The 14,477-nt window shown below is 42.0% G+C and overlaps 1 protein-coding gene across 4 annotated transcripts in view; it reads left to right on the forward strand.

The window, feature by feature from the left end:
• LOC102463807 (lipase member M-like) overlaps window positions 1–14,477 on the forward strand; it is a 49,649-nt gene that overhangs the window by 30,897 nt on the left and 4,275 nt on the right. For all 4 annotated transcript variants that reach the window (XR_012905623.1, XM_075935092.1, XM_006121484.4 and 1 more), the window contains exons 7-8: window positions 1,122–1,268; window positions 9,160–9,231. Coding sequence is in view for 3 of the 4 variants with exons in the window: in XM_075935092.1 (XP_075791207.1) it covers window positions 1,122–1,268; window positions 9,160–9,231 (219 nt within the window). In the remaining variant the exon portion in view is untranslated. The remainder of the gene's footprint in view (window positions 1–1,121; window positions 1,269–9,159; window positions 9,232–14,477) is intronic.

The raw sequence follows: 14,477 nt of genomic DNA on the forward strand, positions 1-14,477 counted from the left end.
TCAGAGGCTTCATAGAATAACCTCATTTTTGAGACAAGATGGAGGAGAAATGTATAGAGAAGAGATGGAGGGCTAAGGGAGTACAGTGCTAAGAGAGTAAGATTAGGATATAAATCAGGAGTGGGCAATAATTTTTGACTGGGGGCCACTTCAGAAATTTTGAACTGGCCACCCTGGAAGGGGTGGGGCCTCAGGCAGAAGGGGCAGGGCCAGGATACTTCCCTGCTTCCTCACTCACAGACATTAATTCAGGGGTGGGCAAAAAGGCCTCCGGGGGCCAGATGCAGCCTATCAAGCAAGTTGATCTGGCCCACTGAGGCCCTGCTGCTCCCCCCACCCTCAGGCCAATCAAGGCCAGGGGTGGGGAGGGAAGCATGAAAAGTCTCCTCCCACCCTGCTCCCACCCTGCAAGGAGAGCATGGTACTTAGAAGCACCGCATGGTCCTGGCAGCGTGGGAGGAGACTTTGTGCAATTCTCCTGCCCCCATTCCCTGATTGGCTTGGGGGTGGAGGGAAGCGCATGGTGCTTTTAAGCACTGCACACTCCTTGCAGGACAGGGGCAGGATGGGAGGAGACTTTGAACCGCGTTCTACCGCCTCCAGTCCAATCAGGGCCCAGGGGTGGGGGGAGCGTGCAAAGTCCCCTCCCACCCTGCAAGGGGCTGCTCAGCTGTTAAAGTCAACTGCCAGCTGCTGTTCAGCTGGCAGTTGACTCTAAGCGCGACGCTCCCTTGCAGGGCAAGGGCAGGGAGCAAGAGACTTCATGTGCTCCCCCTCTCCAGGCCCTGATTGACCTGGAGGCAGCAGTGGGGAGCACACGAAGTCTCCTCCCACTGCCAGGGACTGAGGCACCTGGAGGACACTCCCAGCTATTCAGAACAGCTGGTGGTTCTCTCTGGGAGGACAAAGACTTAGCGCACTCCCCCACCCCCAGATCAATTAGGGTTTGTGGGTGGGAAAGCAGAGAAGTGTCCTGGCCCCACCCCTTCCACCTGAGGCCCCGCCCCTTCCGGGGTAGCCCAAAGCCACTTCAAAAATTTCTGAAGTGGCCCCTGGTCAAAAATTATTGCCCACCCCTGTCCTAATAAACCATAGTGAGTAATGTCTTTGTGTTTTTACAGGCTATTCTTGGCAAGAAAGAATTCTCTGTGAAGGGAGAGGTTCTGAGCAAATGGACTGTTTGGGTGTGCCGCTACAGAGTATTTCAGAAGTTTTGTTCCTTGGTCTTTTCTGTCATTGGGGGCTTTAATGAAAAGAATCTAAATATGGTATGTGTTCAGTGATTTTGAACGAACTAATTTGTTGCTTGGCGACATTACATGGATAATTAATTTTATACAACAAAACTGGCTTCCTTTTGTTACCAGTTTGATCCCAGGGTAGGTTAATATGTTGATACTGTGTGTTTATGGTGGATGAGGGAGTAAAGGTTGGCTGGGATGCTGTAAGATGGATCAGTTCATTTGTTTGACCTCACTTGAGAAGGGAGTAAATGATTACACTAAGCACAAGATAATGGAGAATGAGCTCCTAATATTTTGAAGTATTAGGCTCTGAATTCAAATGCATAATGCAATGACCTCAGTCAGAAATCTTTTATCTTTACTGAATGTTGTACTTCCTCAGACCTGCTGAGGAACAAACCTGGACAAAGGGTGGGCTGGGGCGGTATTGCTTTTGGGGTTGTTTATTGGTACAGATTCTTAAGAGTAAAGTGATACTCACACACACATATCACATTCATGCTGGCAGTTTGAAGGCAGGCTGCAAGTGCAGCGTAGATTGCTTCTGATTTCACTGGTGGCCAGAGCGCTGGCCAGGCAGCAGCTTCCCAGACTCGACCATGATGTTCCTTGGGAGATCCCTTTGGATCTGCAGGAGGCTTGACTTCCTCCGGGCCAGTCCCAGGTTTCTGCTGTGATGTTACATTTAGTCTGGGAGAGAGAGATTTTCTGGCTGCTTCTTAGTTAATTTATCTGCTTTCAGAGTCTTTGTCTGCCTTAAAAGGTCAGAGATCTCAAACTGCCTTAGATTGGGTATTTCTCATTCACATCTTACACACATTCCACAGATTACATGCATATTCATAAGCAAAATGGTTTCTAGGCAAAGTTGGGCCTCATGATAGACTTGGGTAGCAAGAAATTGCATTGAACTGAAGATTACATACCAAAGGCATGATAAAAAGAGCCAGCGTCAGGGGAAAAGAAAAAGGAGAGGAGTATGTCCAGTCAGCTAGACACCAGTGGAGAGGAGGGACATGTCTGGTTAAGTTACACTGAACATATGTAGTCAGCTTATTTTATTCTGAAACCACATGAACTTTTTAGGTTTGAAAGTTCTTTTTGAACGCTGACATTATTGGGTTAATGTTTCAGTTGGAAAAACACAGGGGCTACGTCTACACTGGCCCCTTTTCGGAAAGAGGCATGCTAATTTCACAGGTCGTAATAGGGAAATCTGCGGGGGATTTAAATATCCCCGTGGCATTTAAATAAAAATGTCCGCCGCTTTTTTCCGGCTTTTAGAAAAGCCGGAAAAGAACGTCTACACTGGCCCCGATCCTCCGGAAAAAAAGCCCTTTTCCGGAGGATCTCTTATTCCTACTTTGAAGTGTGTTTATGGTGTAGGAATAAGAGATCCTCCGGAAAAGGGCTTTTTTCCGGAGGATCGGGGCCAGTGTAGACGTTCTTTTCCGGCTTTTCTAAAAGCCGGAAAAAAGCGGCGGACATTTTTATTTAAATGCCGCGGGGGATATTTAAATCCCCCGCGGATTTCCCTATTACGACCTGGAAAATTAGCATGCCCCTTTCCATAAAGGGGCCAGTGTAGACGAGCCCAGGAAGAAAATTATCTAAATACAGCATACCTCCACTTTATAGCCATATAGCTCTTTAAAAACATATGAATACACAATAGTATATAGTAGCTAACCTGCGAAAGAACATGAGCAAAACTGAGCATCACATTCAAACATTTTACCCCTGTCATCTAGACCTGCTTTGAATAGAATTGGTAGATTCAGAGGAAAGAATACCAGTACCCTGTATATGCAACCACTCTCTGTATTTCTGCTAGCTGGTGAGAGATTTGCAAAAAAGTTTAGCATAGATGCAACTTCAACTGACTCAGTCTAATTCTAGGTCTATTTCAAAGTCTTAGTTCTCATCTTTATACATCTCACTGAGTTAACAGTAGAGTTGACAAGTGTTTTCTATGATGTGAAGATTATCTATTTCTACTGATGGTATAGGGGAGCAGAAAACTACAGTTCTTCACCCCTCCTTTCCCCCCAGAGCAAAGAGTAATCAGGGAGGGAATTGGGACAGAGAACAGTGTCTCCAAATGACTTGTGGGGATGGTGAGCTGGTGACTTATCTCTGGCTTAGGACTATGACTAATGTCACAAACTACCCCATGTTAACGTGTACAAAGCTCTGCTAGAGGCAAGGCCTGAGGCATTCGTGTAAAACAAATCTCCTTGCACACGTGTTTCCAAAATAACTGAGGCTTCAGAAAAGCCCTGCATTTCTTTCCTACAGACAAATCAAAGTATAATTATCATTTACAAATGCAGTGTCAGCAAAGGAGGAATGTTGATTGGGGACATTTTAAACAGATGATTGCATTTTTCCTCTTGATAAGATATCCAAATGTATGAAAAATGCAGATGTAGGTAGGTTACATATCTTTGAGTATCTAAGAGACTGAGGGGAGGTGCTTCTCTAACTCATAATACCAGTTGCCCTTTTCCCTGAAGCTAGACTATTTGTTTTGATTACATTGCCCTTTAAAAACAAGTTATATTAATAGGACCCTTGGCAAAAAAGATCTGTGAACCCAAGTGATGCTTTAAGAGTATGGGAATAGTGACCATAATATAATAACATTTAACATTCTTGTGGTGGAAAGAACACCTCAGCAGTCCAGCACCCTGGCATTTAATTTCAAAAAGGGGAATTACACAAAAATGAGGAGGTTAGTTAAACAGAAATTAAAAGGCACTATAACTAGAGCCAAATCCCTGCACGCTTTTTAAAGACACTATAATAGAGGCCCAACTTAAATGTACACCCCAAATTAAAAAACATAGCAAGAGACCTAAAAAGAGTCACCATGGCTTAACCACCATATAAAAGAAGCAGTGAGGGACAAAAAGGCATCTTTTAAGAAGTGGAAGTCCAATCCTACTGAGATAAATAGAAAGGAACATAAACACTGTCAAATCAAGTGTAAAAATGTAATAAGAAAAGCAAAAAAAGATTTTGAGGAACAGCTAGCCAAAAACTCAAAAAGAAATAACAAAATGTTTTTTAAGTACATTAGAAGCAAGAAGCCTGCTAAAAAACCTGTGGGTCCCCTAGATGATCGAGATATAAAAGGAGCAGTCAAGGATGATAAAGCCATTGCGGATAAACTAAATGACTTCTTTGCTTCAGTTTCACGGCTGAGGACGTTAGGGAGATTCCCAAATCTGCACCATCCTTTGTGGGTGATGAATTTGAGGAACTGTCCCGGTTTGAAGTGTCATTAGAGGAGGTTTTGGAACAAATAGAAAAACTTAATGTTAACAAATCTCCGGGACCGGATGGCATTCATCCAAGGGTTCTAAAAGAACTCAAATGGGAAATTGCAGAACTATTATCTGTGGTTTGTAACCTAACCTTTAAATCAGCTTCTGTACCTAATGACTGGAAGGTAGCCAATGTGACACCAATATTTAAAAAGGGCTCTAGAGGCGATCCTGGCAATTACAGACCGGTAAGTCTAACTTCAGTACTGGGCAAATTAGTCGAAACAATAGTAAAGAATAAAATTGTGAGGTACGTAGAAGAACATAATTTGTTGAACAAACGTCAACATGGTTTCTGTAAAGGGAAATCATGTTTTATTAATCTATTAGGGTATGTCTACACTACAGCGCTAATTTGAACTAACTTAGTTCAAATTAGTTAATTCGAACTAAGCTAATTCGAACTAGCGCATCTAGACTTAAAAACTAGCTCAAATTAGCGTTTTGCTAATTCGAACTAGCGCGTCCACACAGAGTGGACCCTGAACTGGGGTTAAGGATGGCCGGAAACAATGCCGGCAGGGCATCAGATGAGGACTTAGAGAGTGGAGTTGCTGTCTCAGGCTAGCCGAGGGCTGTGCTTAAAGGGTCCTGACCCCCATCCTGGACAGACAGTTCTCAGGGGGTTTCCCGCTTGCAAACCAGTCCTGGCTTGGAGTGCCCTGAGTGCCCACACTCGGCACATCACAGCACTCGGACATCAGCCCGGATGCACTTGCCGCAGGCTGCCATCTGGGGAGAGGGGTCAATCGGGGGGCTGCAGGAGAGTTTCCACCCCAAGGAGCCCGCACAGCCATCCCAGTCCTCCCCATTGGGGGCTCGTACCCCATTCCTCCCTCACCTCCTTCCGCTTACCCCCCCCAGCCCTCCTTCCTGATGTACAAAATAAAGGACACGTGTGATCAAAAATAGAAACTCTCTTTATTGAACAAAACTGGGTGAGACTGGGAAAAGGAGGTGGGAGAGGGGAAGAGAGAGGGTGGGAGAGGGGAGGGCAACTACAATGATGAGGGGTTTGGAACAGGTCCCATATGAAGAGAGGCTAAAGAGACTGGGACTTTTCAGCTTAGAAAAGAGGAGACGGAGGGGGGATATGATAGAGGTCTATAAAAGCATGAGTGGTGTGGAGAGGGTGTATACAGAAAAGTTCTTCATTAGTTCCCATAATAGAAGGACTAGAGGACACCAAAGGAAAGGAATGGGTAGCAGGCTTCAAATGAATAACAGAAAGTTCTTCTTCACAAAGCAAATAGTCAACTTGTGGAACTCCTTGCTGCAGGAGGCTGTGAAGGCTAAAACTATAACAGAGTTTACAGAGAAGTGAGATAAAGTCATGGAGGTTGGGTCCATGGAGTGCTATTAGCCAGGGGGTAGGAATGGTGTCCCTGGCCTCTGTTTGTGGAAGGCTGGAGATGGATGGCATGAGACAAATGGCTTGGTCATTGTCTTTGGTCCATCCCCTCCAGGGTACCTAGTGTTGGCCGCTGTCGGCAGACAGGCCACTGGGCTAGATGGACCTTTGGTCTGACCCAGTACGGCCATTGTAAGCTCAGGGCTCAGGGTCGGGGGTCTCACTGGACCAGCCTGATTTTCATGCAAACCTGCTCCTGGGTGGCCAGGCTGGCAGCTATCCTGCCCTAGACGACCACTTTCCTGTGGTCATGGATGAGGTCCACGATGTCTGCACTAGACCAGGCGGGCGCCCGCCTCTTGCGGTCCCGGGAGCCTCCAGCCTGGTCCCGGGAAGAGGGGGAGGGCCGGGTGGCAGCCGGTGGCCGTCTCAAGCTGTATCAGGTGCAGGGTCTGCTGGCTGGGTGCTGGCAGGCTTGCACCTGGCACGGGCACCGTAGCCAGCCCGTGTCCCTTTAACGGCTCTGGGGCCGGGAAGGGAGCAGTAGAGTTTCCCTGGTGTTGGTCAGAGTGGCCACCAGGAAAAGCTGGGGAGGGCTAGCCTCCCACTAGTTCGAATTAAGCGGCTACACAGCCCTTAATTCGAACTAGTTAGTTCGAACTAGGCTTAGTCCTCGTGGAATGAGGTTTACCTAGTTCGAACTAAGCTCTCCGCTAGTTCGAATTAAGTTCGAACTAGCGGATTGCTAGTGTAGCACCTATCAAAGTTAATTTGAACTAACGTCTGTTAGTTCGAATTAACTTTGTAGTGTAGACATACCCTTAGAGTTCTTTGAAGGAGTTAACAAACATGCAGACAAGGGGGTTCCAGTAGATATAGTATACTTAGATTTTTAGAAAGCCTTTGACAAGGTCTCTCACCAAAGGCTCTTGTGTACATTACATGGCCATGGGATAAGAGGGAAGGTCCTTTCTTGGATTGAGAACTGGTTAAAAGACAGGAAACTAAGGGTAGGAATACATGGTAAATTTTCAGAATGGAGAGGGGTAACTAGTGGTGTCCCCCAAGGGACAGTCCTGGGACCAATCCTTTTCAACATATTCATAAATGATCTGGAGAAAGGGGTAAGCAGTGAGGTGGTAAAGTTTGCAGATGATACAAACCTGTTTAGGATAGTCAAGACCGAAGCAGACTGTGAGGGACTCCAAAAAGATCTCACCAAACTGAGCGACTGGGCAAAAAAATGGCAAATGAAATTTAATGTGGATAAGTGTAAAGTAATGCACATCGGGAAAAATTACCCCAACTAAACGTACAGTATGATGGGGGCTAATTAGGCTACGACAAATCAGGAAAGAGATCTTGGAGTTATCATGGACAGTTCTCTGAAAACTTCCACACAGTGTGCAGCAGTGGTCAAAAAGACAAATAGGATGCTAAGAATTATTAAGAAAGGGATATAAAATAAGCCACAGAACATCTTACTGACCCTGTATAAAACTATGGTATGCCAACATCTTGAATACTGTGTACAGATGTGGTCTCCTCACCTCAAAAAAGATATTTTGGACTTGGAAAGGGTTCCGAAAAGGGCAACTAAAATGATTAGGGGTTTGGAACGGGTCCCATATGAGGAGAGGTTAAAGCGTCTGGGACTTTTCAGTTTAGAAAAGAGGATACTGAGGGGGGATATGATAGAGGTATATAAAATCATGAGTGGTGTGGATAAAGAAAAGTTATTTATTAGTTCCCATAATAGAAGAACTAGAGGACACCAAATGAAATTAATGGGTAGCAGGTTTAAAACTAATAAAAGAAAGTTCTTCTTCACACAGCGTGTAGTTAACCTGTGGAACTCCTTGCCAGAGGAGGCTGTGAAGGCTAGGACTATAAAAGAGTTTAAAGAGAAGCTAGATAATTTCATGGAGGTTAGGTCCATAAAAGGCTATTAGCCAGGGGATAGAATTGGTATCCCTGGCCTCTGTTTGTCAGAGGCTGGAGAGGGATGGCAGGAGACAAATCGCTTGATCATTGTCTTTGGTCCACCCTCTCTGGGGCACCTGGTGCTGGCCACTGTCGGCAGACAGGATACTGGGCTAGATGGACTTTTGGTCTGACCCAGTATGGCCGTTCTTATGTTCTTATGTAAGAGGCTCTAGCTGCAAACTCTGTGCACTCACTAGCACTTTTGTTGCTGAAATGTATGTCTCTCAGGGTTGTGAAAAAACATCTCTCCACCCCGAGTGACATAAATTACACTGACAGAAGCCTAGGTGTGGACAGCACTATATCAACTGGGAGATGCACGTCTGCTCATGAAGGTACCACCACTCATTGGGGGTGATTTAATTATGTTGACGGGAGCTCTGTCACCCACCTGTAATCCATAGTTTATCTAAATCTCTTTAAGTCCTGATCATCCATTTCAGAGAAGTGTTACTGACTTGTCAGCTTGAAATATTTTGAATGACTGGAGTTTGCAAATAGTTTTAGGTAAATGGATTGAATTGGAACCTGAGGTTTTCATTTCACATGGATTATGAAGTTGAAAAAGTTAATATTGGTTGTTTAGCATGGCAAAAACTTGGAAAGGGCATGGCTATGTAAAACGCTGCAAAAGTCACAAAGACAAAATGCAAAAATTTACAAGATCACATTAGTTTAAGGAAAGTGTACTTGATTTTGCACTAAAAGCTGTTCAAAGCAGGCTAATAAAAATGACCAGTTTAAAAGTATTGCTAAACAGAAGGCAGGCCAGGATTCATTATAGAAATTTTAATTCATGGTTTTGTCCTGAAAGTCAAAATGTTGCTGCAAACATAAAGCAGCAACCTTACTCAGAGGGAAACTGAGCTGAAGTTGTCAAATTTTTTCTGGTTTTGAAAACCTTATGGATCCATAACTTGGTTCAGATATACTTGAAAATTGTCAGTCTTATTGAATGGTTTGAAAAACTTCTGTCATAGTGGAGTTCATTACATGTATCTGAATAGTATTGTATATTGTTACATTTTTGTAGAACTAAGGTGAAAATGTTCATTTAAAAAAGCTAACTCAGTTCTTCAATCCAGTTTTTGGATGATAGTGACAGTGTTCCTGGCCATCTCTTAAGATTTTCTAGAGGATAGCTGTTTTCATATTCTGTAGCTATTTACCTCAATGGTATTTAGTAGAAGATGAATTTGACTTCATTCATTTCAGTTAGAAAATAAATGTCTAAAATGTTTTCTTACAGAGTCGCGTTGATATCTACCTGTCACGCTTTCCAGATTCAACATCTGCAAAAAATATACTCCACTGGGGCCAGGTAGTGTTTCTGAAATATAAAATGACTTTAACTCACAGCTTCTATTTAAATGTTATGCAGCCAGTTCTGATGTTTTATATTCTCACATATACTGTCTGATCTATTCATGAAAAGAGAGAGCTATCTGAAAATTTACATCTCATATTTTTCTTTTGTTTTCCTGTGGCACTGGTGCTGAGATTTATTCATTCAAAACAAAGTGCAATTTTATTAACTCTGACAGAGGTCAGATGTCAGTACCATATAAGCATAAATCACTACCATCATACACAATGTAAACCACCCTTAAACTTAATGATGTCTTCCATTAGAATTTGAAAACAAAATATGTGCAAAGATCAAAATACTAAATTTTCCACCATGGCTACCACTTGTGTGGCTGCACTGATGAGTAACTTAACATAACATGCTAGGGTAGACTTCTGGCTTTGCATTGTTGCATCTCAAAAGAGCATTTAAGAACATAAGAACAGCCATACTGGGTCAGACCAACGGCCCATCCAGCCCAGTATCCTGTCTGCTGACAGTGGCCAATACAAGATGCCCCAGAGGGAGGGAATCCTCACATGATCCCTCCCCTGTCACTCACCTCCAGAGAACCAGAGGCTAGGGATACTATTCCTACCCATCCTGGCTAATAGCCATTAATGGACCTAACCTCCATGAATCTATCTAGCTCTTTTTTGAATCCTGTTAAAGTCCTAGCCTTCACCACATCTTCTGGCAAGGAGTTCTAGAGGTTGACTATGCACTGAGTGAAGAAAAAAAATCCTTTTGTTTGTTTTAACCTGCTGCCTATTAATTTCATTTGATGACCCCTACTTCTTATATTGTGGGAATAAGTAAATAACTTTTCCTTATTCACTTTTTCCATACCAGTCATGATTTTATAGACCTCTATTATATCTCGCCTTAGTCTCCTTTTTTCTAAACTGAAAAGTCCAAGTCTGTTTAATCTCTTTTAATATGGGACCCATTCCAAACCCCTAATCATTTTTGTTGCCCTTTTCTGAACTTTTCCAATGCCAATATATCTTTTTTTGAGATGAGGCAACCATATCTGTACACAGTATTCAAGATGTGAGCATACTATCTTATAGAGGCAATAAGATATTTTCTGTCTTATTCTGTATCCCTTTTTAAATGATTCCTAACCTTCTATTTGCTTTTTTGACTGCCGCTGCACACTGAGTAGATGTTTTCAGAGAACTATCCACAATGACTTCAAGATCTCTCTCTTGACTAGTTGTAGCTAAATTTGTCCCCATCATATAGCTGGGATTCTTTTTTCCAATGTGCATTTCTTTACATTTATCAACATTGAATTTCATTTGACATTTTGTTGCCCAATCACTTAGTTTGGTGAGATCTTTTTGAAGCTCTTCACAGTCTGCTTTGGTCTTAACTATCAGGAACAGTTTGATATCATCTGCACATTTTGCCACCTCACTGTTTGCCCCTTTCTCTAGATCTTTTATACGTACGTTGAATAGGATTGGTCCCAGGACAGACCCTTAAGGGATGCCACTAGTTACTTCTCTCCGCTCGGAAAACTTACCATTTATTCCTACCTTTTGTTTCCTGTCTTTTAACCAGTTATCAATCCATGAAAGTTATCCCATGATAACTTACTTTACTTAAGAGCCTGTGCTAAGGGACCATGTCAAAGGCTTTCTGGAAATCTAAGTACACTATATCCACTGGACCCCTTGTCCACATGTTTGCTGACATGTTTGCCCCCCTCAAAGAACTCTAGCAGATTAGTAAGGCATGATTTCCCTTTACAGAAACCATGCTGACTTTCCCCCAACAAATTATGTTCATATATGTGTCTGACAATTTTATTCTTTACTATAGTTTCAACTAATTTGCCTGGTACTGACCTTAGACTTACTGTTCTGTAATTACCAGGATCACCTCTACAGCCCTTTTTAAATATTGGTGTCACATGAGGTATCTTCCAGTCATTAGGTACAGAAGCTGATTTAAAGGATAGGATACAAACCACAATTAATAGTTCTGCAACTTCCCATTTGAGTTCTTTCAGAACTCCTAGGTGAATGTCATCTGGTCCTGGTGACTTGTTACTGTTAAGTTTTTCAATTTGTTCCAAAACCTCCTCTAATCACACCTCAATCTGGGACAATTCCTCAGATTTGTCACCTAAAAATAATGGCTCAGGTTTGGGAATCTACCCAATATCCTCAGCCATAAAGGCAGAAGCAAAAAATTCATTTAGCTTCTCCGCAATGACTTTATCATCTTTGAGTGCTCCTTTAGCATCTCGATCATCCAAGTGCCCCACTGGTTGTTTAGCCGGCTTCCTGCTTCTCATGTATGTAAAAAACGTTTTGCTATTTTTGAGTTTTTGACTAGCTGTTCTTCAAACTCCTTTTTGGTTTTTCTTATTATATTTTTACACTTAATTTGACAAAGTTTAAGCTCCTTTCTATTTTCCTCACTAGGATTTGACTTCCACTTTTTAAAAGATGTCTTTTTATCTATCACTGCTTCTTTTACTTAGCTGTTAAGCCACGGTGGCACTTTTTTTTGGTTCTCTTACTGTGTTTTTTAATTTGGGGTATACATTTCAGTTGGGACTTTATTATGGTATCTTTGAAAAGTTTCCATGCAGCTTGCAGTGATTTTACTTTTATCACTGTACCTTTTAATTTCTATTTAACTAATTTCCTCATTTTTGTGTAGTTCCCCTTTCTGAAATTAAATGCTACAGTTTTGGGCTGCTGAGGTGTTTTTCCCACCACAGGGATGTTAAATTTTATTACATTAGGGTTAATATTTCCAAGCAGTCCAGTTATATTTACTTCTTGGACCAGATCCTGTGCTCCACTTAGGATTAAATCAAGAATAGCCTTTCCCCTTGTGGGTTCCAGAACCAGCTCCTTAAAGAAACAGTCATTTAAGGTCTCAAGAAATTTTATCTCTGCATCCCGTCCTGAGGTGATGTGTACCCAGTCAATATGGGGATAGTTTAAATCCCCCACTATTACCGAGTTTTTTGTTTTGATATCCTCTCTAATCTCCCTTAGCATTTCATAGTCACTATCACTGTCCTGGACAGGTGGTCGATAATCCTTACTGCTATATTCTTACTGCTATATCCTTGCTGCTATATTCTTATTATTGGAACATGGAATTACTATCCATAGAGATTCTATGGAACATTTAGGGTTATTTAAGATTTGATTCTACATTTTCTTTCATGTATAGTGACACTCCCCCACCAGCCTGAACTGTTCTGTCCTTCTGATATATTTTGTACCCTGGTATGACTGTGTCCCATTGATTGTACTCATTCCACCAAGTTTCTGTGATGCCTATTAAATCAGTATCCTCCTTTAAAACTAGGCATTCTAGTTCACCCATTTTATTATTTAGATTTCTAGCATTTGTGTATAAACACCAGAAATATGTCACTATTTATCTGTCTGCCATTTCCTGATGTGTTAGACTCTTTTTTCATTTGATTGTGTTTCATCTGATCTGAACCATACTTCTATCCTCTCCTCCTCACTAGAACATAGAGAATCTCTATTAATAGGACCTCCCCTAAGAGATGTCTCTGTCTGATCCATGTGCTCCTTTTAAATGTAAAGTGCCAGCAGTCTGGTTCCATTTTGGTTCCATCCTTCCTGTATAAGCTCCCACTATCCCAAAAGTTTCCCCCAGTTCCTAATAAATCTAAACCCTTCCTCTCTACACCATCATCTCATCCACATCATTGATATTTTTGGAGTTTTTAGGGAGCAGAGAGGAAACCAAACTGTGTAAAACAAGAAATGTTTAGATGCTAGAGAGTTGAGAGGACTGGGATCACTCAGACTTGAAGTGTAAAGGTAAATAAGACCACTTCTTTATATCTCAGTGTTGAGTCTTTGGAAAATATATTGATGAATATTAATCTATGGAAGACATTAAGAACCTGAGAGGAAACCTACCCACACAGTGTTACATTTAAATTTACTCCTTAAAGGTTCCACTTTAGTAAATTCTAACAATCTTTACTCCTTAAAAACAGCAGTCTCTGTAAAAAGCTTCTCTATAATATTAGAAAAAAACTAAAATGAGATTTATAAAATCTATTCAGCATTATCATGTTATACTGGGTCATGATAATGTCTCATGACCTGGGAAACAGGAAAAGATCCTCTGGTGATTATTGCTTAATTAGATACTTCTCCCACCCTCACTAAGTGGCTATTCTTCAGTCTTGGGATACTGAAACTTCATTACAGTTGTTAGAAAGATAACACGGTTTAACTTGATGGTTTTATTCTTACATGCATATTTTCTTTTACTCTCCCCTCTCCTCTTCCTCCTCCACCACACAGGTCCCACAATCAGGTTTCCCATAGAATTTTTACAAGCACAAGAGATGAGCCCTAAACCCTCTGTCTGGTAGAGTGCCTACACAGAGCTGTATGAGTCAGAACAATAACACAGTGAACAACTACAACAGGATGTGCATGAGTAGTTTGCTGGTACATGTGCAGTAGATTACATACCTTGGGTATGTAATGAAGCATGAGTCCTTCAGCTTTGTGCTTTCAGCTACACAAGAAGTGCACCAGTAGCCACTTGCTCTACACCTTGAAATGACTTATTTTGCTTACTTGGAACATACCTGAAGGTGAAGTGGGTACCTTGCAAACTGATAGCTAGATGGGTCTCTGCTCCAAGGCATTTAACAAGGGGCACAAAAGGAGCAGGTGGATTTGGACAGGGTAATACACATTAAATTATGTGCAGACTCCTATTCCTATATGTGTGTTTTCTGGACTGGGGCATCTGTTAGTTCACATGGTCACCGTAGTAAGTATGACTCCTGTTTACATTTTACTTTAGCACATGAATTAGTTCATGTTCTATAGATTTCATGGCAGAAGTGAGCCATTAAGTGAAATATGAATAAAGTGAGAAGGTGATGGGTTGGTAATGACATAACATTTTTATGCTAGGAAAGGCAGTACATTTTAGAAGAATATGTGTATGAGTGTGTCTTTACTTCAGTAGAGCTATTCATGTGCTTAAAATTAAGCCCATGCATCTGTATTGTATTACATTGGGGTCTTACTTCCATTTCCAGACCAATGATGCTAAGAGCTTTAATGTGGCTTCCTACAACCCGAGGCTGCAATTTTTCTCTTGTACAGCTGAGCACTGTAGCTAATCTTGGGATGGAGGAGCAGGTTTTTTCCCCTGGGTGTCTTTTTGAAACAGGAGTA

This window comes from Pelodiscus sinensis, chromosome 8 (genome assembly GCF_049634645.1).
Source record: "Pelodiscus sinensis isolate JC-2024 chromosome 8, ASM4963464v1, whole genome shotgun sequence".
Lineage (NCBI taxonomy): Eukaryota > Metazoa > Chordata > Testudines > Trionychidae > Pelodiscus > Pelodiscus sinensis.